Raw genomic sequence first — 21,924 nt, 5'->3', positions numbered from 1 at the left:
TTTGTATTTTAATCGAAGTAGTTTGAATGACAAATCATTGTAAGAATCCAATTCCATTTCTAGAATGAATGTGAATGCTCTCAGCAGGTGTATATTTTATTGTCTGTTTTATGAATTCATATCAGTAAGAATATAACCACATGGATGCACCCAGATTCTACATTAGGACATTTTTGTTCATTGAGCTAGTGTTTAGGAGAATAATCTGTATTTATAAAGTGTGACATAACTGCCAATTATTCCTATCAGGAATTACAACACTTTCTATTGACAATAAATGTCACATTTGACAACGTTCGCACACATTTTGCGTGACACGACTTTCAGAAACTAAGTGCGGTGGCCGTCGGGTCTTCTTTAAAGGGAGACCAGCTTCCCTTGCTAAGTCAGAATCCAAGAGGTGGCAGGGGAGCTGAACCCACCTCCCTGACTCTTTCCCTCCGAGTGTGTTGCCCTGGGAGCTGTCCCTTCGTGGTCCCTGCCCCCAGCTGACCATCTTCACCTCTGTCCCTGCAACACTTAGGCCACCGTGTCCCCAGACCTGCTGCCCCTCTGGCTTCACCTCCAAGGGGTTTGAGCTGCTGACGGCTCACCTGGCACGCCTCCCTCCCCGACCCTCTGCTTTTCCTCCTTCCGTCTCCGGCTCTTTGGGGACCTGGTCCTCTGCTCTGCCTTTCAGAGTGCGGTGTACAGACCTTCTGCTGTAGGTTCTTTTCTCGCTGTATGTTTCCAGGTGGCCTCACCTGCCTCTGGTTAACCCACTGATGCCCAACACGGTGCCTCGGTGAGCCCCGCTTGGCTGTCCAGTTAACACTTCCAAGATCCTCCGCCTAATCTGAATCCCGAAACCCCGCTCTCTCTCTGTGTTTATATGTCAGACAACGGCAGCACCACCCAGCCAGCTCATGTCTCTGTCTGATGTGCTCGTGCCCTTGAGGCCGCCTCAGGGCCTTTGCTCACGCTCTCGTCTCTCCCTGGACGTTGACCCCGTCCCTGGCCTCTGTCCCAGCCTCCATCAGCCCTGCTCATTCCCAGTCACAGCCGCGCCCCTTCTCTCTTGCTTTCAGAACCCACGTTTGTCTGGGTATCTGGTGCCCGTATGCTTTATGGGCCTCATCCCACCCTCAGGTGTAAATATGGACCAGTCTAAGTCAATGATTGCCTTTGGAAAGGGCATGATTGCAGCTTTGCCAGTGAGGCTGCTTGTGAGTGAGGGGGGAAGTTCCCCTTTCTTTCAGAAAGAGACGCAAGACTGGGTGAATAAATTACATGCCTGGTACGTAACAGCTGATACGCACTGTTGAATCATAAGTATTTATCTGAATTAATGGTATGTCATGCTGTTAGAGGGAGGAAGTTCTGTTTCTGGCTCTTGTACTGAGAATTTATATTTATGATTAGCTATTTTGTAAATTTATTTATTTATTTATTTATTTATTTTAGGCTGCATTGGGTCTTCGTTGCTGCGCGTGGGCTTCTCTTGCTGCAGAGCACAGATTCTAGGCGTGCGGGCTTCAGTAGTTGTGGCACGGGGGCTCAGTAGTTGTGGCTCGTGGGCACTAGAGCGCAGGCTCAGTAGTTGTGGCGCACGGGCTTAGTTGCCCCGCGGCATGTGGCGTCTTCCTGGACCAGGGCTCGAACCCGCGTCCCCTGCATTGGCAGGTGGATTCTTAACCACTGTGCCATCAGGGAATCCCTGATTAGCTATTTCGGGTTTGAATAAAATTGTGCCTTTATATTTTTATAATTGCTGCATTTTGATATCAATTTTACAAATCAGCATAACTGTTAATGGTAAAATATACCGTATTCTCTTCTCATCTCTATCCTGCTGAATATTATCCTTAATGATTTCTCTTCAGATAATTATACTTTACCAAATGGCTCCATTAGTTGACTCTTCACATTATAATTATCTTAAGTTTTTGTTACGTGCTGAGGAGCATGAAATTACTCCTCAACTGTAAACCTGGGGACATTCGGACCCCTTGAGGCGGCAGCAGTGCTTTGGGGAAGGTGTGTGGGCTCGACATAGGCAGTGCTAGTCCTGTCATCTTGGTGATAGATCCAGGCTGTCATGGCTTGTGTGACAAGGTAGACAAATAGCAGCTTCTGCATTTGTGGCATTAGAAACGCCAGAGGTTTCACTGCCTTCCTGCCGGGGAGGGCAGCCAGGAGAAGTGGCGCCAAGCTGGCCTTTTCCACAGCCGTGAGGGTTTTCCTGAAGGGGTCAGGACTTTATGAAGGTAAACTTAAATGTCATTTGGAAAAGTACTTTGTGGTTACAGATGTGTACATACCTGCACCTGCGTGCACACCATTTATGCGTGTACATCACTAACAGAGCAAAGTCTGAGCACCTGTTAGGAGCTGTGCTGGGAGCTGAGAGGACAAAGCAGGACAGAAGGCGTCCAGACACAAGGTGCATGCCGGTGAGCACCCCCCAGCTCCCCCCACCCATGACCACTAGAGGAGGTAGATTCTGGAAGCGCAGGCTTTGGGGCGGGGCAGGGGGGCGTGAGTGGCGGGCGACAGGTGCTTCCTTCCTGCCCCGAGTGGTGACTGCTGCTTGTTGCTGGGGGTGCGGCTGTGGCTGTGTGCACAGGAAAAGAGTGACACACGGAAAACATGATCGCAGATGTTTATGGCTGTTATGAGGGAGAGAGACACGACCTTCCGAGAATACCGTATGTGTTAATCATAAGTGCTCAGCTTGGCGTCTCGGGAGGCTGCCTGGACCATCAGCTGCCCGGTTGTACCCTGGCTCTGTGACCCCAGAGTCTGGGGCCTGGATGCTCTCAGGTGACTCTGTGCGACGGTGAGCAGGTACCAACTTCTTTGTGTGACTCACCTGTAAGGTCGGGAGAAAAATAGGGAGGATACTCATATCTCTAGAATAATGACTATCATTTAATTCTTTTTTTTGAGGGGGATTAATAAGAAAAGATCCAGGTGGGATAGAATTGATTACAAACAGGAGACAGTGTGTGCGTGCATGTGTGTGTGTATGTTATAGCACATTTGGAAAAATCATTTGCTCTTATTAGTTATCTATATTATACACATTAGTGTATATAAGTCATTCCCAATCTCCCAATTCATCCCAACACCACCACCACCCTGCCCCCGCTTTCCCTCCTTGGTGTCCGTATGTTTGTTCTCTATATTTGTGTCTCTATTTCTGCCTTGCAAACCGGTTCATCTGTACCATGTTTCTAGAGTCCACAAATATGCGTTAATATACAATATTTGTTTTCCTCTTTCTGACTTACTTCACTCAGTATGACAGTCTCTGGGTCCATCCACATCTCTACAAATAACTCAGTTTCGTTCCTTTTTATGGCTGAGTAATATTCCACTGCGTATATGTACCACATCTTCTGTATCCATTTGTCTGTCGATGGACACTTAGGTTGCTTCCATGACCTGGCTGTTATAAATAGTGCTGCAATGAACATTGGCGTGCATGTGTCTTTTTGAATTATGGTTTTCTCTGGGTATATGCCCAGTAGTGGGATTGCTGGGTCATATGGTAATTCTATTTTTCGTTTTTTAAGGAAACTCCATACTGTTCTCCATAGTGGCTGTATCAATTTACATTCCCACCAACACTGCAAGAGGGTTCCCTTTTCTCCACACCCTCTCCAACATTTACTGTTTGTAGATTTTTTGATGATGGTCATTCTGAACAGTGTGAGGTGATACCTCATTGTAGTTTTGATTTGCATTTCTTTAATAATTAATGATGTTGAGCAGCTTTTCATGTGCCTCTTGGCCATCTGTATGTGTTCTTTGGAGAGATGTCTATTTAGGTCTTCTGCCCATTTTTTGATTGGGTTTTTTTTTTTTTTTAATATTGAGCTGCATTAGCTGTTTATATATTTTAGAGATTAATCCTTTGTCCATTGATTCATTTGCAAATATTTTCTCCCATTCTGAGAGTTGTCTTTTCATCTTGTATATAGTTTCCTTTGCTGTGCAAAAGCTTTTAAGTTTCATTAGGTCCCATTTGTTTATTTTTGTTTCTATTTCATTTCTCTAGGAGGTGGGTCAAAAAAGATCTTGCTGTGATTTATGTCAAAGAGTGTTCTTCCTATGTTTTCCTCTAAGAGTTTTATAGTGTCTGGTCTTACTTTTAGGTCTTTAATCCATTTGGAGTTTATTTTTGTGTATGGTGCTAGGGAGTGTTCTAATTTCATTCTTTTACATGTAGCTGTCCAGTTTTTCCAGCACCACTTATTGAAGAGACTGTCTTTTCTCCATTGTATATCCTTGCCTCCTTTGTCATAGATTAGTTGACCATAGGTGTGTGGGTTTACCTCTGGGCTTTCTATCCTGTTCCACTGATCTATATTTCTTTTTTGGGCCAGTACCATATTGTGTTGATTACTGTAGCTTTGTAGTATAGTCTGAAGTCAGGGAGTCTGATTCCTCCAGCTCTGTTTTTTTCCCTCAAGATTGCTTTGGCTATCCGGGGTCTTTTGTGTCTCCATACACATTTTAAGATTTTTTGTTGTAGTTCTGTAAAAAATGCCATTGGTAATTTGATAGGGATTGCATTGAATCTGCAGATTGCTTTGGGTAGTATAGTCATTTTCACAATATTGATTCTTCCAATCCAAGAACATGGTATATCTCTCCATCTGTTTGTGTCATCCTTGATTTCTTTCATCAGTGTCTTAAAGTTTTCTGAGTAGAGGTCTTTTATCTCCTTAGGTAGGTTTATTCTTAGGTATTTTATTCTTTTTGTTGCAGTGGTGAATGGGATCATTTCCTTAATTTATCTTTCTGATCTTTCATTGTTACTGCATAGGAATGCAAGAGATTTCTGTGCATTAATTTTGTATCCTGCAACTTTACCAAATTCATTGATTAGCTCTAGTAGTTTTCTGGTGGCATCTTTAGGATTCTCTATGTATAGTATCATGTTATCTGCAAACAGTGACAGTTTTACTTCTTCTTTTCAGTTTCTATTCCTTTTATTTCTTTTTCTTCTTCCAAAGAAGAAGCACTACCTGACAGCACTATTTACATAGTTTTTTGCAAAACTATGTTGAATAGGAGTGGCAAGAGTGGACATCCTTGTCTTGTTCCTGATCTTAGAGGAAATGGTTTCAGTTTTTCACCACTGAGAATGATGTTTGCTGTGGGTTTGTCGTGTATGGCCTTTATTATGTTGAGGTAGGTTCCCTCTATGCCCACTTTCTGGAGGATTTTTATCATAAATGGGTTTTGAATTCTGTCAAAAGCTTTTTCTGCATCTATTGAGACGATCATATGGTTTTTATTCTCCAATTTGTTAGTATGGTTTATCACACTGAATAATATGCATATATTGAAGAATTCTTGCATTCCTGGGATAAATCCCACTTTATCATGGTGTATGATCCTTTTAATGTGTTGTTGGATTCTGTTTGCTAGTATTTTGTTGAGGATTTTTGCATCTATATTCATCAGTGATATTGGTCTGTAATTTTCTTTTTTTGTAGTATCTTTGTCTGGTTTTGGTATCAGGGTGATGGTGGTCTCATGGAATGAGTTTGGGAGTGTTCCTTCCTCTGCAATTTTTTGGAAGAGTTTGAGAAGGATGGGTGTTAGCTGGTCTCTAAATGTTTGATAGAATTCACCTGTGAAGACATCTGGTCCTGGACTTTTGTTTTTAATCACAGTTTCAGTTTCATTACTTGTGATTGGTCTGTTCATATTTTCTATTTCTTCCTGGTTCAGTCTTGGAAAGTTACACCTTTCTAAGAATTTGTCCATTTCTTCCAGGTTGTCCATTTTACTGGCATAGAGTTGCTTGTAGTAGTCTCTTATGATCCTTTGTATTTCTGCAGTGTCTGTTGTAACTTCTCCTTTTTTATTTCTAATTCAATTAATTTGAGTTCTCTCCGTCTTTTTCTTGGTGAGTCTGGCTAAAGGTTTATCAATTTTGTTTATCTTCTCAAAGAACCAGCTTTTAGTTTCACTGATATTTGCTCTTGTTTTGTTTCTATTTCATTTATTTCTGCTCTGATCTTTATGTTTTCTTTCCTCCTACTAACTTTGGGTTTTGTTTGTTCTTCTTTCTCTAGTTCCTTTAGGTGTAAGGTTAGATTGTTTATTTGAGATTTTTCTTGTTTCTTGAGGTAGGATTGCATTACTATAAACTTCCCTCTTAGAACTGCTTTTGCTGCATCCCATAGGTTTTGGATCATCATGTTTTCATTGTCATTTGTCTCTAGGTATTTTTTGATTTCCTCTTTGATTTCTTCAGTGATCTCTTGGTTATTTAGTAATGTACTGTTTAGCCTCCATGTGATTGTGTTGTTTATGTTTTTTTCCTGTAATTGATTTCTAATCTCCTAATGTTGTGTTTGGAAAAGCCACTTGATATGATTTCAGTTTTCTTAAATTTACCAAGGCTAGATTTGTGACCCAAGATATGATCTATCCTGGAGAATGTTCCATGTGCACTTGAGAAGAAAGTGTAATCTGCTCTTTTCAGATGAAATATCCTATAAATATCAATTAAATATATCTGGTCTCTTGTGTCATTTAAAGCTTGTGTTTCCTTATTAATTTTCTGGCTGGATGATCTGTCCATTGGTGTAATTGAGGTGTTAAAGTCCCCCACTCTTATTGTGTTACTGTCGATTTCCTCTTTTAGAGCTGTTAGCATTTACCTTATGTATTGAGGTGCTCCTATGTTGCGTGCATATATATTTATAATTGTTATATCCTCTTCTTGGATTGATCCCTTGATCATTATGTAGTGTCCTTCTTTGTCTCTTGTAACATTCTTTATTTTAAAGTCTATTTTATGTGATATGAGTATTGCTACTCCAGCTTTCTTTTGATTTCCATTTTCATGGAATATCTTTTTCCATCCCCTCACTTTCAGTCTGTATGTGTCCCTAGGTCTGAAGTGGGTCTCTTGTAGACAGCATATACGTGGGTCTTGTTTTTGTATCCATTTAGCGAGACTGTGTCTTTTGGTTGGAGCATTTAATCCGTTCACATTTAAGGTAGTTTTCGATATGTTTGTTCCTATTACCATTTTCTTAATTGTTTGGGGTTTGTTTTTGTAGGTCCTTTTCTTCTCTTGTGTTTCCCACTTAACGAAGTTCCTTTAGCATTTGTTGCAGAGCTGGTTTGGTGGTGCTGAATTCTCTTAGCTTTTGCTTGTCTGTAAAGCTTTTGCTTTCTTCATCAAATCTGAATGAGGTCCTTGCTAGGTAGAGTAATCTTAGTTACAAGTTCTTCTCCTTCATCACTTTAAATATATCGTCCCACTCCTTCTGGCTTGTAGAGTTTCTGCTGAGAAATCAGCTGTTAACCTTATGGGAGTTCCCTTGTATGTTATTTGTCGTTTGTCCCTTGTTGCTTTTAATAATTTTTCTTTGTCTTTAATTTTTGTCAGTTTGATTACTATGTGTCTTGGCGTGTTTCTCCTTGGGTTTATCCTGCCTGAGACTCTCTGTGCTTCCTGGACTTGGGTGGCTGTTTCCTTTCCCATGTTAGGGAAATTTTTGACTATAATCTCTTCCAATATTTTCTCGGGTCCTTTCTCTCTCTCTTCTCCTTCTGGGACCCCTATAATGTGAATGTTGTTGCGTTTCATGTTGTCCCAGAGGTCTCTTAGGCGGTCTTCATTTCTTTTCATTCTTTTTTCTTTAGTCTGTTCCACAGCAGTGAATTCCACCATTCTGTCTTCCAGGTCACTTATCCGTTCTTCTGCCTCAGTTATTCTGCTATTGATTCCTTCTAGTGTAGTTTTCATTTCAGTTATTGTATTGGTCATCTCTGTTTGTTTGTTCTTTAATTCTTCTAGGTCTTTGTGAATCATTACTTGCATCTTCTCAATCTTTGCCTCCATTCTTATTCCGAGGTCCTGGATCATCTTCACTATCATTATTCTGAATTCTTTCTCTGGAAGGTTGCCTATCTCCATTTCATTTAGTTGTTTTTCTGGGGTTTTTTCTTGTTCCTTCATCTGGTACCTAGCCCTCTGCCTTTTCATCTTGTCTATCTTTCTCTAACTGTGTTTCTTGGTCCACAGGCTGCAGGATTGTAGTTTTTCTTGCTTCTGCTGTCTGCCCTCTGGTGGTTGAGGCTATCTAAGAGGCTTGATGGGAGGCTCTGGTGGTGGGTAGAGCTCTCATTTACCAGTTTTATTTTACATAGGATGCCTCATTTACTAAAACCATAGATTCCAAGTTGCTCCATGAAAAATGTGATATTCTTAGCCGTCAACATTAGGGAATTTCCCCAATCACATTTTTAAATTGATTTAATGTGTTATTTTTTTTTTTTAAATGAAACAAATAACTTTTATTCCACATTGCTCTTTAGAGAAAAACAATACTAATTCCACAATATATATCACTAATATAATAGATCATTTTAACTATTGAATACACTCATTCATAGTCACATTTATATCATTTCCTTTTTTTTTTTTTTCACACACACACACACACACACTGTATTTTATTTTTACAAGAGATAAATAGACTGACACCAAGCATTGTACATGGATGACCACAACAAAAGCAACAATGATTGCCATTACCAAACATGAAACACACTCATACTATGTCATAATATTGACATTCAGTCCAGTAATCCTCCACTGTAACAGCTCCTTTACTTTGCAGTGAAAATTGATTTGTATATTCTTTGCCTCTGAGTCCTTGTGGGATTTTTTTTTTTTTTTTTAATTCTGACAGAAAGTCACAAAAATTATACTCATCCTCATCAGTTCACTCAGTCCCATGTAATTAATTGTTTTTTTTCATCTTGATCTTTTGTTAGCACTTTTATGAGTTCATAAGTTTTTCATCAGAGTTCTGAAAATGCTTATTCATTCAGTTCAGCAGTACAGTCAGTTACCAGAAACCTGTACATGTCAGAGTCTTTTCCATGAATTTCTTGAAGATGAAACCCTTTTATAGGAACATATTTGCAAAATCATCAGAGTACACCCAGAACTGTCTGTAAATGACAAAAGCCTTAAAAATGACCACGGTAAAAGATTTGATGAAAGTTCATAATAATGCAGTTGACAAGAAAATTAGTTATTTCTGAGATATACATTTTAAAGTAATAACTAGGATTATTACATATAACATTATACCAGAACATATAAGATTTTTAGAAATTTCATGTAATGTCTGAAACATTTATATTAACATATTTCCATACATATTTCCATACAAATACAAATATAAGATTTTTAGAAATTTCATGTAATGTCTGAAACATTTATATTAACATATTTCCATACATATTTCCATACAAATACAAATATAAGATTTTTAGAAATTTCATGTAATGTCTGAAACATTTATATTAACATATTTCCATACAAATAACCCAATGAAAGTTTAGTATTAGTTGTTTTGTTTGCTTTTTTATACTGCAGGTTCTTATTAGGCATCAATTTTATACACATCAGTGTATACATGTCAATCCCAATCGCCCAATTCAGCACACCACCATCCCCACCTCACCACAGTTTTCCCCCCTTGGTGTCCATATGTCCATTCTCTACATCTGTGTCTCAACTTCTGCCCTGCAAACTGGCTCATCTGTACCATTTTTCTAGGTTCCACATACATGCATTAATATATGATATTTGTTTTTCTCTTTCTGACTTACTTCACTCTGTATGACAGTTTCTAGCTCCATCCACGTCTCAACAAATGACTCAATTTCGTTCCTTTTTATGGCTGAGTAATATTCCATTGTATATATGTACCACAACTTTATCCATTCGTCTGTTGATGGGCATTTAGGTTGCTTCCATGACCTGGCTATTGTAAATAGTGCTGCAATGAACATTCGGGTGCATGTGTCTTTTTGAATTATGGTTTTCTCTGGGTATATGCCCAGTAGTGGGATTGCTGGGTCATATGGTAATTCTATTTTTAGTTCTTTAAGGAACCTCCATATTGTTCTCCATAGTGGCTGTATCAATTTACATTCCCACCAACAGTGCAAGAGGGTTCCCTTTTCTCCACACCCTCTCCAGCATTTGTTGTTTGTAGATTTTCTGATGATGCCCATTCTAACAGGAGTGAGGTGATACCTCATTGTAGTTTTGATTTGCATTTCTCTAATAATTAGTGATGTTGAGCATCTTTTCATGTGCTTCGTGGCCGTCTGTATGTCTTCTTTGGAGAAATGTCTATTTAGGTCTTCTGCCCATTTTTGGATTGGGGTGATTGTTTCTTTGATATTGAGCTGAATGAGCTGTTTATATATTTTGGAGATTAATCCTTTGTCCGTTGATTCATTTGCAAATATTTTCTCCCATTCTGAGGGTTGTCTTTTCGTCTTGTTTATGGTTTCCTTTGCTGTGCAAAAGCTTTGAAGTTTCATTAGGTCCCACTTGTTTATTTTTGTTTTTAATTCCATTACTCTAGGAGGTGGATCAAAAAAGATCTTGCTGTGATTTATGTCAAAGAGTGTTCTTCCTATGTTTTCCTCTAAGAGTTTTATAGTGTCCAGTCTTATATTTAGGTCTCTAATCCATTTTGAGTTTATTTTTGTGTATGGTGTTAGGGAGTATTCTAATTTCATTCTTTTACATGTAGCTGTCCAGTTTTCCCAACACCACTTATTGAAGAGACTGTCTTTTCTCCATTGTATATCTTTGCCTCCTTTGTCATAGATTAGTTGACCATAGGTGCGTGGGTTAATCTCTGGGCTTTCTATCTTGTTCCATTGATCTATGTTTCTGTTTTTGTGCCAGTACCATATTGTCTTGATTACTGTAGCTTTGTAGTATAGTCTGAAGTCAGGGAGTCTGATTCCTCCAGCTCCATTTTTTTCCCCTCAAGACTGCTTTGGCTATTCGGGGTCTTTTGTGTCTCCATACAAATTTTAAGATGATTTGTTCTAGCTCCGTAAAAAAGGCCATTGGTAATTTGATAGGGATTGCATTGAATCTGTAGATTGCTTTGGGTAGTATACTCATTTTCACAATGTTGATTCTTCCAATCCAAGAACATGGTATCTCTCTCCATCTGTTGGTATCATCTTTAATTTCTTTCATCAGTGTCTTATAGTTTTCTGCATACAGGTCTTTTGTCTCCCTAGGTAGGTTTATTCCTAGGTATTTTATTCTTTTTGTTGCAATGGTAAATGGGAGTGCTTCCATAATTTCTCTTTCAGATTTTTCATCATTAGTGTATAGGAATGCAAGAGATTTCTGTGCATTAATTTTGTATCCTGCAACTTTACCATATTCATTAATTAGTTCTAGCAGTTTTCTGGTGGCAGTTTTAGGATTCTCTATGTATAGTATCATGTCATCCGCAAACAGTGACAGTTTTACTTCCTCTTTTCCAATTTGTATTCCTTTTATTTCTTTTTCTTCTCTGATTGCCGTGGCTAGGACTTCCAGAACTATGTTGAATAATAGTGGTGAGAGTGGACATCCTTGTCTCGTTCCTGATCTTAGAGGAAATGCTTTCAGTTTTTCACCATTGAGAATGATGTTTGCTGTGGGTTTGTCATATATGGCCTTTATTATGTTGAGGTAGGTTCCCTCTATGCCCACTTTCTGGAGAGTTTTTATCAGAAATGGGTGTTGAATTTTGTCAAAAGCTTTTTCTGCATCTATTGAGATGATCATATGGTTTTTATTCTTCAATTTGTTAATATGGTGTATCACATTGATTGATTTGCGTATATTGAAGAATCCTTGCATCCCCGGGATAAATCCCACTTGATCGTGGTGTATGATCCTTTTAATGTGTTGTTGGATTCTGTTTGCTAGTATTTTGTTGAGGATTTTTGCATCTATATTCATCAGTGATATTGGTCTGTAATTTTCTTTTTTTGTAGTGTCTTTGTCTGGTTTTGGTATCAGGGTGATGGTGGCCTCATAGAATGAGTTTGGGAGTGTTCCTTCCTCTGCAATTTTTTGGAAGAGTTTGAGAAGGATGGGTGTTAGCTCTTCTCTAAATGTTTGATAGAATTCACCTGTGAAGCCATCTGGTCCTGGACTTTTGTTTGTTGGAAGATTTTTAATCACAGTTTCAATTTCATTACTTGTGATTGGTCTGTTCATATTTTCTGTTTCTTCCTGATTCAGTCTTGGAAGGTTATACCTTTCTAAGAATTTGTCCATTTCCTCCAGGTTGTCCATTTTATTGGCATAAAGTTGCTTATAGTAGTCTCTTAGGATGTTTTGTATTTCTGCGGTGTCTGTTGTAACTTCTCCTTTTTCATTTCTGATTTTATTGATTTGAGTCCTCTCCCTCTTTTTCTTGATGAGTCTGGCTAATGGCTTATCAATTTTGTTTATCTTCTCAAAGAACCAGCTTTTAGTTTTATTGATCTTTGCTATTGTTTTCTTTGTTTCTATTTCATTTATTTCTGCTCTGATCTTTATGATTTCTTTCCTTCTGCTAACTTTGGGTTTTGTTTGTTCTTCTTTCTCTAGTTTCTTTAGGTGTAAGGTTAGATTGTTTACTTGAGATTTTTCTTGTTTCTTTAGGTAGGCTTGTATAGCTATAAACTTCCCTCTTAGAACCGCTTTTGCTGCATCCCATAGGTTTTGGGTCGTCGTGTTTTCATTGTCATTTGTCTCTAGGTATTTTTTTATTTCCTCTTTGATTTCTTCAGTGATCTCTTGGTTATTTAGTAACGTATTGTTTAGCCTCCATGTGTTTGTCTTTTTTACGTTTTTTTCCCTGTAATTCATTTCTAATCTCATAGCGTTGTGGTCAGAAAAGATGCTTGGTATGATTTCAATTTTCTTAAATTTACTGAGGCTTGATTTGTGACCCAAGATGTGATCTATCCTGGAGAATGTTCCGTGCGCACTTGAGAAGAACGTGTAATCTGCTGTTTTTGGATGGAATGTCCTATATATATCAATTAAATCTATCTGGTCTATTGTGTCATTTAAAGCTTCTGTTTCCTTATTTATTTTCATTTTGGATGATCTGTCCATTGGTGTAAGTGAAGTGTTAAAGTCCCCCACTATTATTGTGTTACTGTCGATTTCCTCTTTTAGAGCTGTTAGTAGTTGCCTTATGTATTGAGGTGCTCCTATGTTGGGTGCATATATATTTATAATTGTTATATCTTCTTCTTGGATTGATCCCTGGATCATTATGTAGTGTCCTTCCTTGTCTCTTGTAACATTCTTTATTTTAAAGTCTATTTTATCTGATATGAGTATAGCTACTCCAGCTTTCTTTTGATTTCCATTTGCATGGAATATCTTTTTCCATCCCCTCACTTTCAGTCTGTATGTGTCCCTAGGTCTAAAGTGGGTCTCTTGTAGACAGCATATATATGGGTCTTGTTTTTGTATCCATTCAGCCAGTCTATGTCTTTTGGTTGGGGCGTTTAATCCATTCACGTTTAAGGTAATTATCGATATGTATGTTCCTATGACCATTTTCTTAATTGTTTTGGGTTTGTTTTTGTAGGTCCTTTTCTTCTCTTGTGTTTCCCACTTAGAGAAGTTCCTTTAGCATTTGTTGTAGAGCTGGTTTGGTGGTGCTGAATTCTCTTAGCTTTTGCTTGTCTGTAAAGCTTTTGATTTCTCCATCAAATCTAAATGTGATCCTTGCCGGGTAGAGTAATCTTGGTTGTAGGTTCTTCCCTTTCATCACATTAAGTATATCATGCCACTCCCTTCTGGCTTGCAGAGTTTCTGCTGAGAAATCAGCTGTTAACCTTATGGGAGTTCCCTTGTATGTTATTTGTCGTTTTTCCCTTGCTGCTTTCAATAATTTTTCTTTGTCTTTAATTTTTGCCACTTTGATTACTATGTGTCTCGGCGTGTTTCTCCTTGGGTTTATTCTGTATGGGACTCTCTGCGCTTCCTGGACTTGGGTGGCTATTTCCTTTCTCATGTTAGGGAAGTTTTCGACTATAATCTCTTCAAATATTTTCTCTGGTCCTTTCTCTCTCTCTTCTCCTTCTGGGACCCTTATAATGCGAATGTTGTTGCGTTTAATGTTGTCCCAGAGGTCTCTTAGGCTGTCTTCATTTCTTTTCATTCTTTTTTCTTTAGTCTGTTCCGCAGCAGTGAATTCCACCATTCTGTCTTCCAGGTCACTTATCCTTTCTTCTGCCTCAGTTATTCTGCTATTGATTCCTTCTAGTGTAGTTTTCATTTCAGTTATTGTATTGGTCATCTCTGTTTGTTTGTTCTTTAATTCTTCTAGGTCTTTGTGAATCATTTCTTGCATCTTCTCAATCTTTGCCTCCATTCTTATTCCGAGGTCCTGGATCATCTTCACTATCATTATTCTGAATTCTTTTTCTGGAAGGTTGCCTATCTCCACTTCATTTAGTTGTTTTTCTGGGTTTTTTTCTTGTTCCTTCATCTGGTACATAGCCCTCTGCCTTTTCATCTTCTCTATCTTTCTGTAACTGTGGTTTTTGGTCCACAGGCTGCAGGATTGTAGTTTTTCTTGCTTCTGTTGTCTGCCCTCTGGTGGTTGAGGCTATCTAAGAGGCTTGATGGGAGGCTCTGGTGGTGGGTAGAGCTGACTGTTGCTGTGGCGGTCAGAGCTCAGTAAAACCGTAATCCACTTGACTGTTGATGGGTGGGGCTGGGTTCCCTCCCTGTTGGTTGTTTTGCCTGAGGCAACCCAACACTGGAGCCTACCCGTGCTGTTTGGTGGGGTTAATGGCAGACTCTGGGAGGGCTCACACCAAGGAGAACTTCCCAGAACCTCGGCTGCCAGTGTCCTTATCCCCACGGTGAAACAGAGCCACCACTCGCCTCTGCAGGAGACCCCCCAACACCAGCAGGTAGATCTGGTTCAGTCTCCCCCAGGGTCACTGCTCCTTCCCCTGGGTCCCGATGCACACATTACTTTGTATGTGCCCTCCAAGAGTGGGGTCTCTGTTTCCCCCAGTCCTGTCAAAGTCCTGCAATCAATTCCCACTAGGCTTCAAAGTCTGATTCTCTAGGAATTCCTCCTCCCGTAGCCGGACCCCCAGGTTGGGAAGCCTGACGTGGGGCTCAGAACCTTCACTCCAGTGGGTGGACTTCTGTGGTATAAGTGTTCACCAGCCTGTGAGTCACCCACCCAGCAGTTATGGGATTTGATTTTACTCTGATTGCACCCCTCCTACCGTCTCACTGTGGCTTCTCCTCTGTCCTTGGACGTGGGGTATCCTCCTTGGTGAAGTCCAGGGTCTTCCTGTCAATGATTGTCCAGCAGCAAGTTGTGATTCTGGTGCTCTCGCAAGAGGGAGTGAGAGCACGTCCTTCTACTCCGCCATCTTGGTTAATCTAATGTGTTATTTTTGAAAACATAAGTTGGGATATCACAAAATGGACTTAGCCTGCAGAGGCTTACTTTCAACCAGAGAGCTCCATTTCCATGTTCCGCTTAACAGAACCCAAAATGATCTTCCTTCCCAAACCTCTTCCTTTTCCTGCACTATCTAAGAAAAAGTAACCACACTCTACATAGTTCCCTAAGCCAGAACCCTAGCAGCCATTTTTGCTTCTCTTTTCCCCTTCCCGCTCCATATCTAGTCACTGAGCACTTCTATTCTACCTCCCAGATGACCTCAGATCCTTTCCCTCCACTCCAATCTCTGCCACTGCCTTTAGTTTGAGCCCTCACTCCTCTCTTAGATGAATATAAAGTCTCTTAATGGGTTTTGTTGCTTCCATCAGTCCTACTTATTCTCAAGCGTGACCTCACTACAAACCACCTGATAGTGACTCCTTAACTTCACAACATTCAATGGCTCTCATGTTTCTGGGAAGAAAACCAAGCTCTTTACCCCAGCATCTACTTGGGGTTAATAGATCTAGGTTTGAATTTCAGGTTTAAGTACTTTGCAGCAGTGTGACCTCAGACTGTTGGGCTTTCTAAGCCTTTGTTTTCTCACCGTGCCTGAGGTCACTGAGGGCAGGACTATTTTTCACACACGGGTGCCTGGCATGTAGGAGGGACTAATCAATGTTGAATGAAGGGAAAGTATTTTAAAATCCACATCAAAAAATTGTTCCTCCTTAAAAAAAGAAAATCCTGATACACTATGCCACTTCCAACCAAATTTGACTTCGACCTTTATTTTCTGATGATCACAATAAGGTGCCTTTGGGGATCCACACAATCAGGGATCAAATCCTGGCCACACCCCTGAGCAATCATGTGACCTTGGGAACGTGACTTAGCGTCTGTAAAATCTGTAAAATGAAGGTTTCTGAGGATTTTGTTCCCGAGGGTTAAATGAGTACCTCACTTGGAACGGGGGCGGGCGCATAGTGTTTGCCAAATGTTAACTATCGTTATCATCTTCATCAAATCAAGACCGTGGTACTTCACTTTGTGACTCTCAAGTTTGTATGAGAAAATCGTGCTTTATGCGTTGTTGTTGGCTAAAGTAGGGAAACCTGGAAACTCCTGCCGTGGAAGAGAGCAACAGGCGAGAAAAGCGAGTTGCTGAATCCCAGCGCCTCAGAGGTGGGAGGGGGGAGTTTGGTCCCTAATTTGCTGATGAGGAAGTGGAGGGGTGACGTGTCCTCGAGTCTCATTCAAGACACAGCCACAGCTCTTTATTGAGAGTAGGACCAGGGCCCCGGGGGTTGCTATGGTTAAACTGTAGGCGGAAACTAACACTCTTTGGAAGGCAAGACAGGAGGAGCATTCAGTTATAAAAAACGGTCAAAAATTGGGGTGAAACTAAGTTCGTTGAGCAATACATCAAATGAGTCAACTGTGGACCCAGTGAAAGCGAGTTGCTAACTGAACTGGCATTTTACGAACAGGGGCTTTCTACAGAGCCCACTGACTCAGGACGGCTTCGATTAACAAACTCCCGCGGCGCTTCCCGCAGGACCGGAAAGCTCGGAGCGCGAGAGATGAATGGAAACCAGAGTCTGGGGTGCGCCGCTCGGGGGGCGGGGCAGCCGCGGGCGGGGGCGGGGCATTGTGAGTCACATGCCTGCGCTCTGAGGAGGGCGCGTGGAGGGAACTCTGGTCGTGATTGGTCCGTCGTAACCAGGTAACCGAAGGACACATTCCGGTAGGCAAGGGCCGGCCGGGCTAGCTACTTTCAGTCGGGAGGTGGCAGCGGAAGGAGGAGGAGCTCCGGCTGCGCTCTCTCCCTCAGTGGCTGCGCGTCTCAGCGCTTGTCTGGTTCCCAGCCCTTTTAAATAAGCGGGTCTGGTCACCGCCCTCACAGACTAGTTGGTTCCGGGGAGGCAGCGGCGGGGGTGCGGCCGGGGCCGGACCCCTGCCCGGGGCCCAGCGGCTGGGCAGGGGTGCGGCCGGGGCCGTACCCCTGCCCGGGGCCCCGGCGGCTGGGCGGACAGGAGAGCGGCGGGCGAAGTCGCGTCTGCATGTGCGGCACAGCCCCGGCATAGCCCGGGGCTGCCAGTGCCCGCCGCGCCATTGTTGGGGGAGGGGGCGGCTTCTGTGCTCGGCAGAGTCGGGGGACGAGCGGAGGCGGCGGCGGCGAGGAGTGAAGGCGCCCCATGGGGAACTCGCTGTGTTGTTGCCTGTCCCCCAATGCCAGCCCCAAGTCGGGCCGGCGCAGGGGGTCAGCGGAGCCGGACTGCGAGTCTGAGGTCTACAAGGCGGCGGCCGGGAATGCGGTGGCAGTAGCTCCGGCGGCGGCTACCGTGGAACCCGCCGAGTTGGATTTCGCAGGTGGCGAAGGCCACCACCTGCAGCACATCAGCGACCGGGAGATGCCCGAAGGTAAGAAGCGGCGGGCGCGCCTCGCCCCTCGCGGGGTCGGCGCCGTCTGCTCTCGGGCTTACCTCTGGCCTCCGCCGCCCCCAGGGTCCCCCGGGAGGGAGACGCCGCCTAGGGCTCCTTCTTGCCCGGAGTTGGCTCTCCCAGGGCTGGGCACCGGGGACGAAGGCTGGCTCTGCTTGGCGTCCCCACCCCTTATTCTTTACCAGTCGCGTCCGGCCAGTCTCCTTCCCTCTTCTCTACCCGAATGCCCAATTCTTTCCCCCGTTCCCATTTCCCAGCCCGGCCTGAGACCCTCCAATCCGCGGCCCTTCCTGTTCGTGGTTCTATTTAACATCTCGTGGGACTTAGCAGAGACTTTCTGGTGTAGTCTCTCTTTTCTTAATGCAAACTTAAATACTCTAACTTCGGCGTATCCATCCCGTCTCCCTATCCAGATGGTACCTAAGCGAAGGAACTAGGTAAGGGCCTGATGACAGATTTCTATTCCTTAAGGTAGTTGATACTCGAGACAATTAAGACAAACATTAGAGGATTTGTCATTTAAATTCAAAATAGAGATGGACAGAGTCAGTGTGGTGTTCTTAACTAAAATTCTTTGGATTTTAATGTTTTCAGTCGCCCTGATAGAAGCTACTTTATCCCTTCTAACTATAATTTGAACACGATAGGAAAGAAAATGGTGGGAGAGGGGCTTAAAATAACTGTGAACGGTGTGAAACGTTACTGCCACGGCTGCAGAGAATAATTGTTGGGTTTTTTTTCTTTACCAAAGGAGACCCCATGGAGTTCTGATTACTTTTAAATTCCCACTTTGACACAAGTATGTCTTCAGTTGCACAGCCTTAACCGACTTCTTTTGCACGTTGCCTGTTCTAAGGGAGGGGTGAGGTGGTTCCTGAGACTGCTGGACAGAAGTTTCAAAGGAGAAAAAACAAATTCAGATTGTAATTTGTAATATAAAGGTTTGGGAGTTAACATACCACATCCATCCTGCAGAAAAATGTCTCCATGGCTCCCTCCTCCTCCGCCCCCCCCCCCAGTAGAATACTATTTAACTTTAGGAATGTTCAGGTAAAAGTTCTGTAGACTAAGTGGCTGGGGGTGGGTGTTGTCGGGGAGGAGAGAGAGAAGAGAGGAAATGTTTGATTTTTGCCTCTAGAATTTTGGAAAGGGATGGCTCTAGGTTAAAAAAAAAAAAAATTCTGGGTAGCATAGTGGCACTTTAATAAAGACTGTTCTTTGAAGTATAAAACATTGTATCATAAAGATGTTAAAGCCCCACTGGCCCATTTGTTTCATTTAAATGCCAGAGATTATTTCATTATTTCATAGACGAAATGTCTTACAGCTCTTCTATTTAAATTTTAGTTGGGTTTATTTAATTTCTTTAAAAGTTAGAATAATTAAGCCTGTGGATTCACCCTTATGATGGACGTGGCTTTGTAAGTGGAAAGTACTCCCTTTTCAGAATCGTTAGATATTGTGAAAGAATGAACAAATTATGTGAATTAATTGTAGCTTTAAACACAAAGCATGTAAGTACTTGTGAAAACTGCTCTGCTTGTTGCTATAAGGTAAGCCTCTAAATGATTTTTAAAAACAGTTAGTAGTTGGCTAGTGTAGGATGAGAGACGAAAATTGGACCTTTATAGAATTCTTTTAAGATTTACAATGCATTTTCTTGTGTATTTCACTCGGCCCTTCCATCTACAAATAAGGCCCGTATATATTCTCCCTCTGTTGCCGATGAAGAAGCCAAGACTTAGAGATCTGAAATGACTGTGTAACACAGCTACTGAACAAAAGAGACAGACTTGGGAGGTGGTAGATATGCCAAATTCAGTTCTTGGGATGCTTAAGAAACTGTTTAGACTGCACCTTATATTTTATTATAATTTATCCATAAGTTAGGCCTATCTCAGCATACTCCAGTTTTGATTATTGCCATTCCAGTTTATTGTACACAACTCAGAAGCAACATTTACCTCTCCATTCTCTGTCTGTACATACATTGCAATGGATATGAATAAAAGTAGAAGTCATGAAATAGCCTAAATTTATCAGTCAGGTAAACACGTTGATATAATTTAAAGAGTTTGTTCTGGTGAAATCCAATTGAAGCCGAGAATGCCCTGGACAGAGGGACATTAGGGGAAGCTGGTAAGCGGGCAGGTAAGGTACTAAGCATTTAGCATACGACTATGTATGATAAGGAAGGAGTGCTAAATCAGGAACTGGAAAAATAGAGTTCATGAGTACAGAATTTACCTTTTTATGTTTAACATGATTGTTAAAATTTCATTTCAATTTGTCTTTTTTGGGGGGGCATTCGATAAAGTGATAAGAGAAACCTCAATTTCAGCATTTGCCTATTAATTAAGTTTCCATAGAAACAAGGTCAGAACACCAAATATAAAGTACAGGCACATTGGAAGTTTGCTCTTCATGTCTTTATTTCAGACAATTTTGTATCAGTTTCCCTGGAAACTGAGAAATACCTACTCAGATATAAAACATTTTGGCTTTTCTACAGTGAAGAATTATTTGGTTACTTAGAGAAAATCGTACATAAATGATGCTCTGTCTTGTTCTTCAGAAACATTGGAGAAGAACATGATTTCTTCAAGCCATCTCAAAAAAGTAACTCCTAAGAACGTAGTATAGATTTCAGATAGACTCAAAAGAATTTTTTACTACTTTGTCTTTAACAGTATATCTAATATAACTGATGGTAGTGTCATAATAGAAAAGAAGATGCTACGGTCCTATTATCTGATTTTATTTTTATTCATCAACTTTTCATACAGCCTTTATGTTCTGACCTTAGGAGCTTTGCTAATTTTCTGGTGAAAGGTGCTCTCTCAAGTGACCCCTACCTCCCATCCCCCTGAAGAGTGGGTAGGGAAGGAATTGGCAATATGATGTGGAAAAACCTCTGAGCAACAGATCTTTCCTTTTTTTGGTGACAGTACTAATGAACATTTGATGTGAAAGATTGAGAAAACACAGAAAAGTCCTTCACTCACACTCAGAATATCCAGAATTTTTATTAATATTTTGGTGTTGATTCTTCCTGAACCTTTTGTATGCATATAAACATAACATTGTGTTTATTTTACAAAGATGGGATTGTTCTTTATGTGCCACTTTGTAACTTTTTGTTATAAAGAAAAGTAACGACATGAAGCTCCTGTAACCGTGCTGACACCTAGAGAGTGCTCCAGGGTGATGTATTTCCATGCAGCTGCGCATAGCTCTACAGCCTGCCTTTTACCAACTGTTTACTGGGCCATCGAATAACCTTGGAGCATAATTCATTTACCCAGCCTTTATGGTTGAGCATCTTTTATAATCCCATTATAATGCTTTATTCAGGGGACACAGATAAAAACTGATGCATTGTATTGATACTTCCCTATAGCATTCTGATTGTACACTTTGTCTTACGACTTAATTAAATTCATAGGGTGAGTCATTTTGTAGTAAAGGTATTTTAACATTAAATGTTCTTTTTCCAAATTAAAGTTACCATTGATTTTTCACTGAACATTAGATTTCCTCTTTTAGGTTTTCGTGGTTCTTGGTAACCTGTCTTGTGTCTTTGATTCTGAGTAACTAAACTACTACTCTAAGAGATCTGAAATTAACTCTGGTCCTAGGTGACAGACACATCAAAAGACAGCATTAGAAGAAATCTTAGATGATGTGGGAAAATTGGGAAAACCTTAACTGGTTTTGGGTACACTGAAACATGATTATTAGGCACCATTCCAGAGGCAGGACAAACAGTGGTTAGACAAGACAAAACCCGTATCCTAACTCAGGTCCTTACTTTCTAGAGGTGCCTGGGGGCTGACGACACAAGAATAACATCAGGTAGTGAGAACACTAAGAAAGAAAATGAAGGTAATGGGCTGGGGAGGAGGACAGTTTTACAAGGGGTGGTTAAAGACAGCTTCTCTCCTTAAGCGACCCATGAGCAGTCCTAAGAGAGCCGTGTGAGGCTGTGGGAGAAGAGGCTTCTGTGCAGTTCCTAAGAAGGGAATATGCTTGATGCGTGCCAAGGACAGAAAGATGGGTGGCTGCAGCTGAGTGAATGAATGCCAGGAGGAATATGGGGGATTAAGACCTTGTATGCCTAGTGGGCCTTGACCAAAAAATATGAATTTTAGTCTAATTGTAATGGGAAACCATTGAAGGATTATATGCAGGGGAATGATGTTAATTCTTAGAAAAAGGG

At 41.2% G+C, this 21,924-nt stretch overlaps 2 protein-coding genes across 2 annotated transcripts in view; both read left to right on the top strand.

The window, feature by feature from the left end:
* Positions 1-21,924, top strand: part of LOC309653481 (cyclin-Y-like protein 1) — a 228,389-nt gene that overhangs the window by 176,624 nt on the left and 29,841 nt on the right. The window lies entirely within an intron of this gene.
* The window catches only part of LOC309653479 (cyclin-Y-like protein 1), a 34,336-nt gene continuing 29,841 nt past the window's right edge, over positions 17,430-21,924 (top strand). The window contains exon 1 of the mRNA XM_082478440.1: positions 17,430-17,684. Within this exon, the coding sequence (XP_082334566.1) occupies positions 17,459-17,684 (226 nt within the window). The 5' untranslated portion in view covers positions 17,430-17,458. The remainder of the gene's footprint in view (positions 17,685-21,924) is intronic.

This window comes from Balaenoptera physalus, assembly GCF_965194825.1.
Source record: "Balaenoptera physalus genome assembly, contig: HAP1_SCAFFOLD_688, whole genome shotgun sequence".
Classification (NCBI taxonomy): Eukaryota; Metazoa; Chordata; class Mammalia; order Artiodactyla; family Balaenopteridae; genus Balaenoptera; species Balaenoptera physalus.
This window is presented reverse-complemented; position numbering and strand designations above follow the sequence as displayed.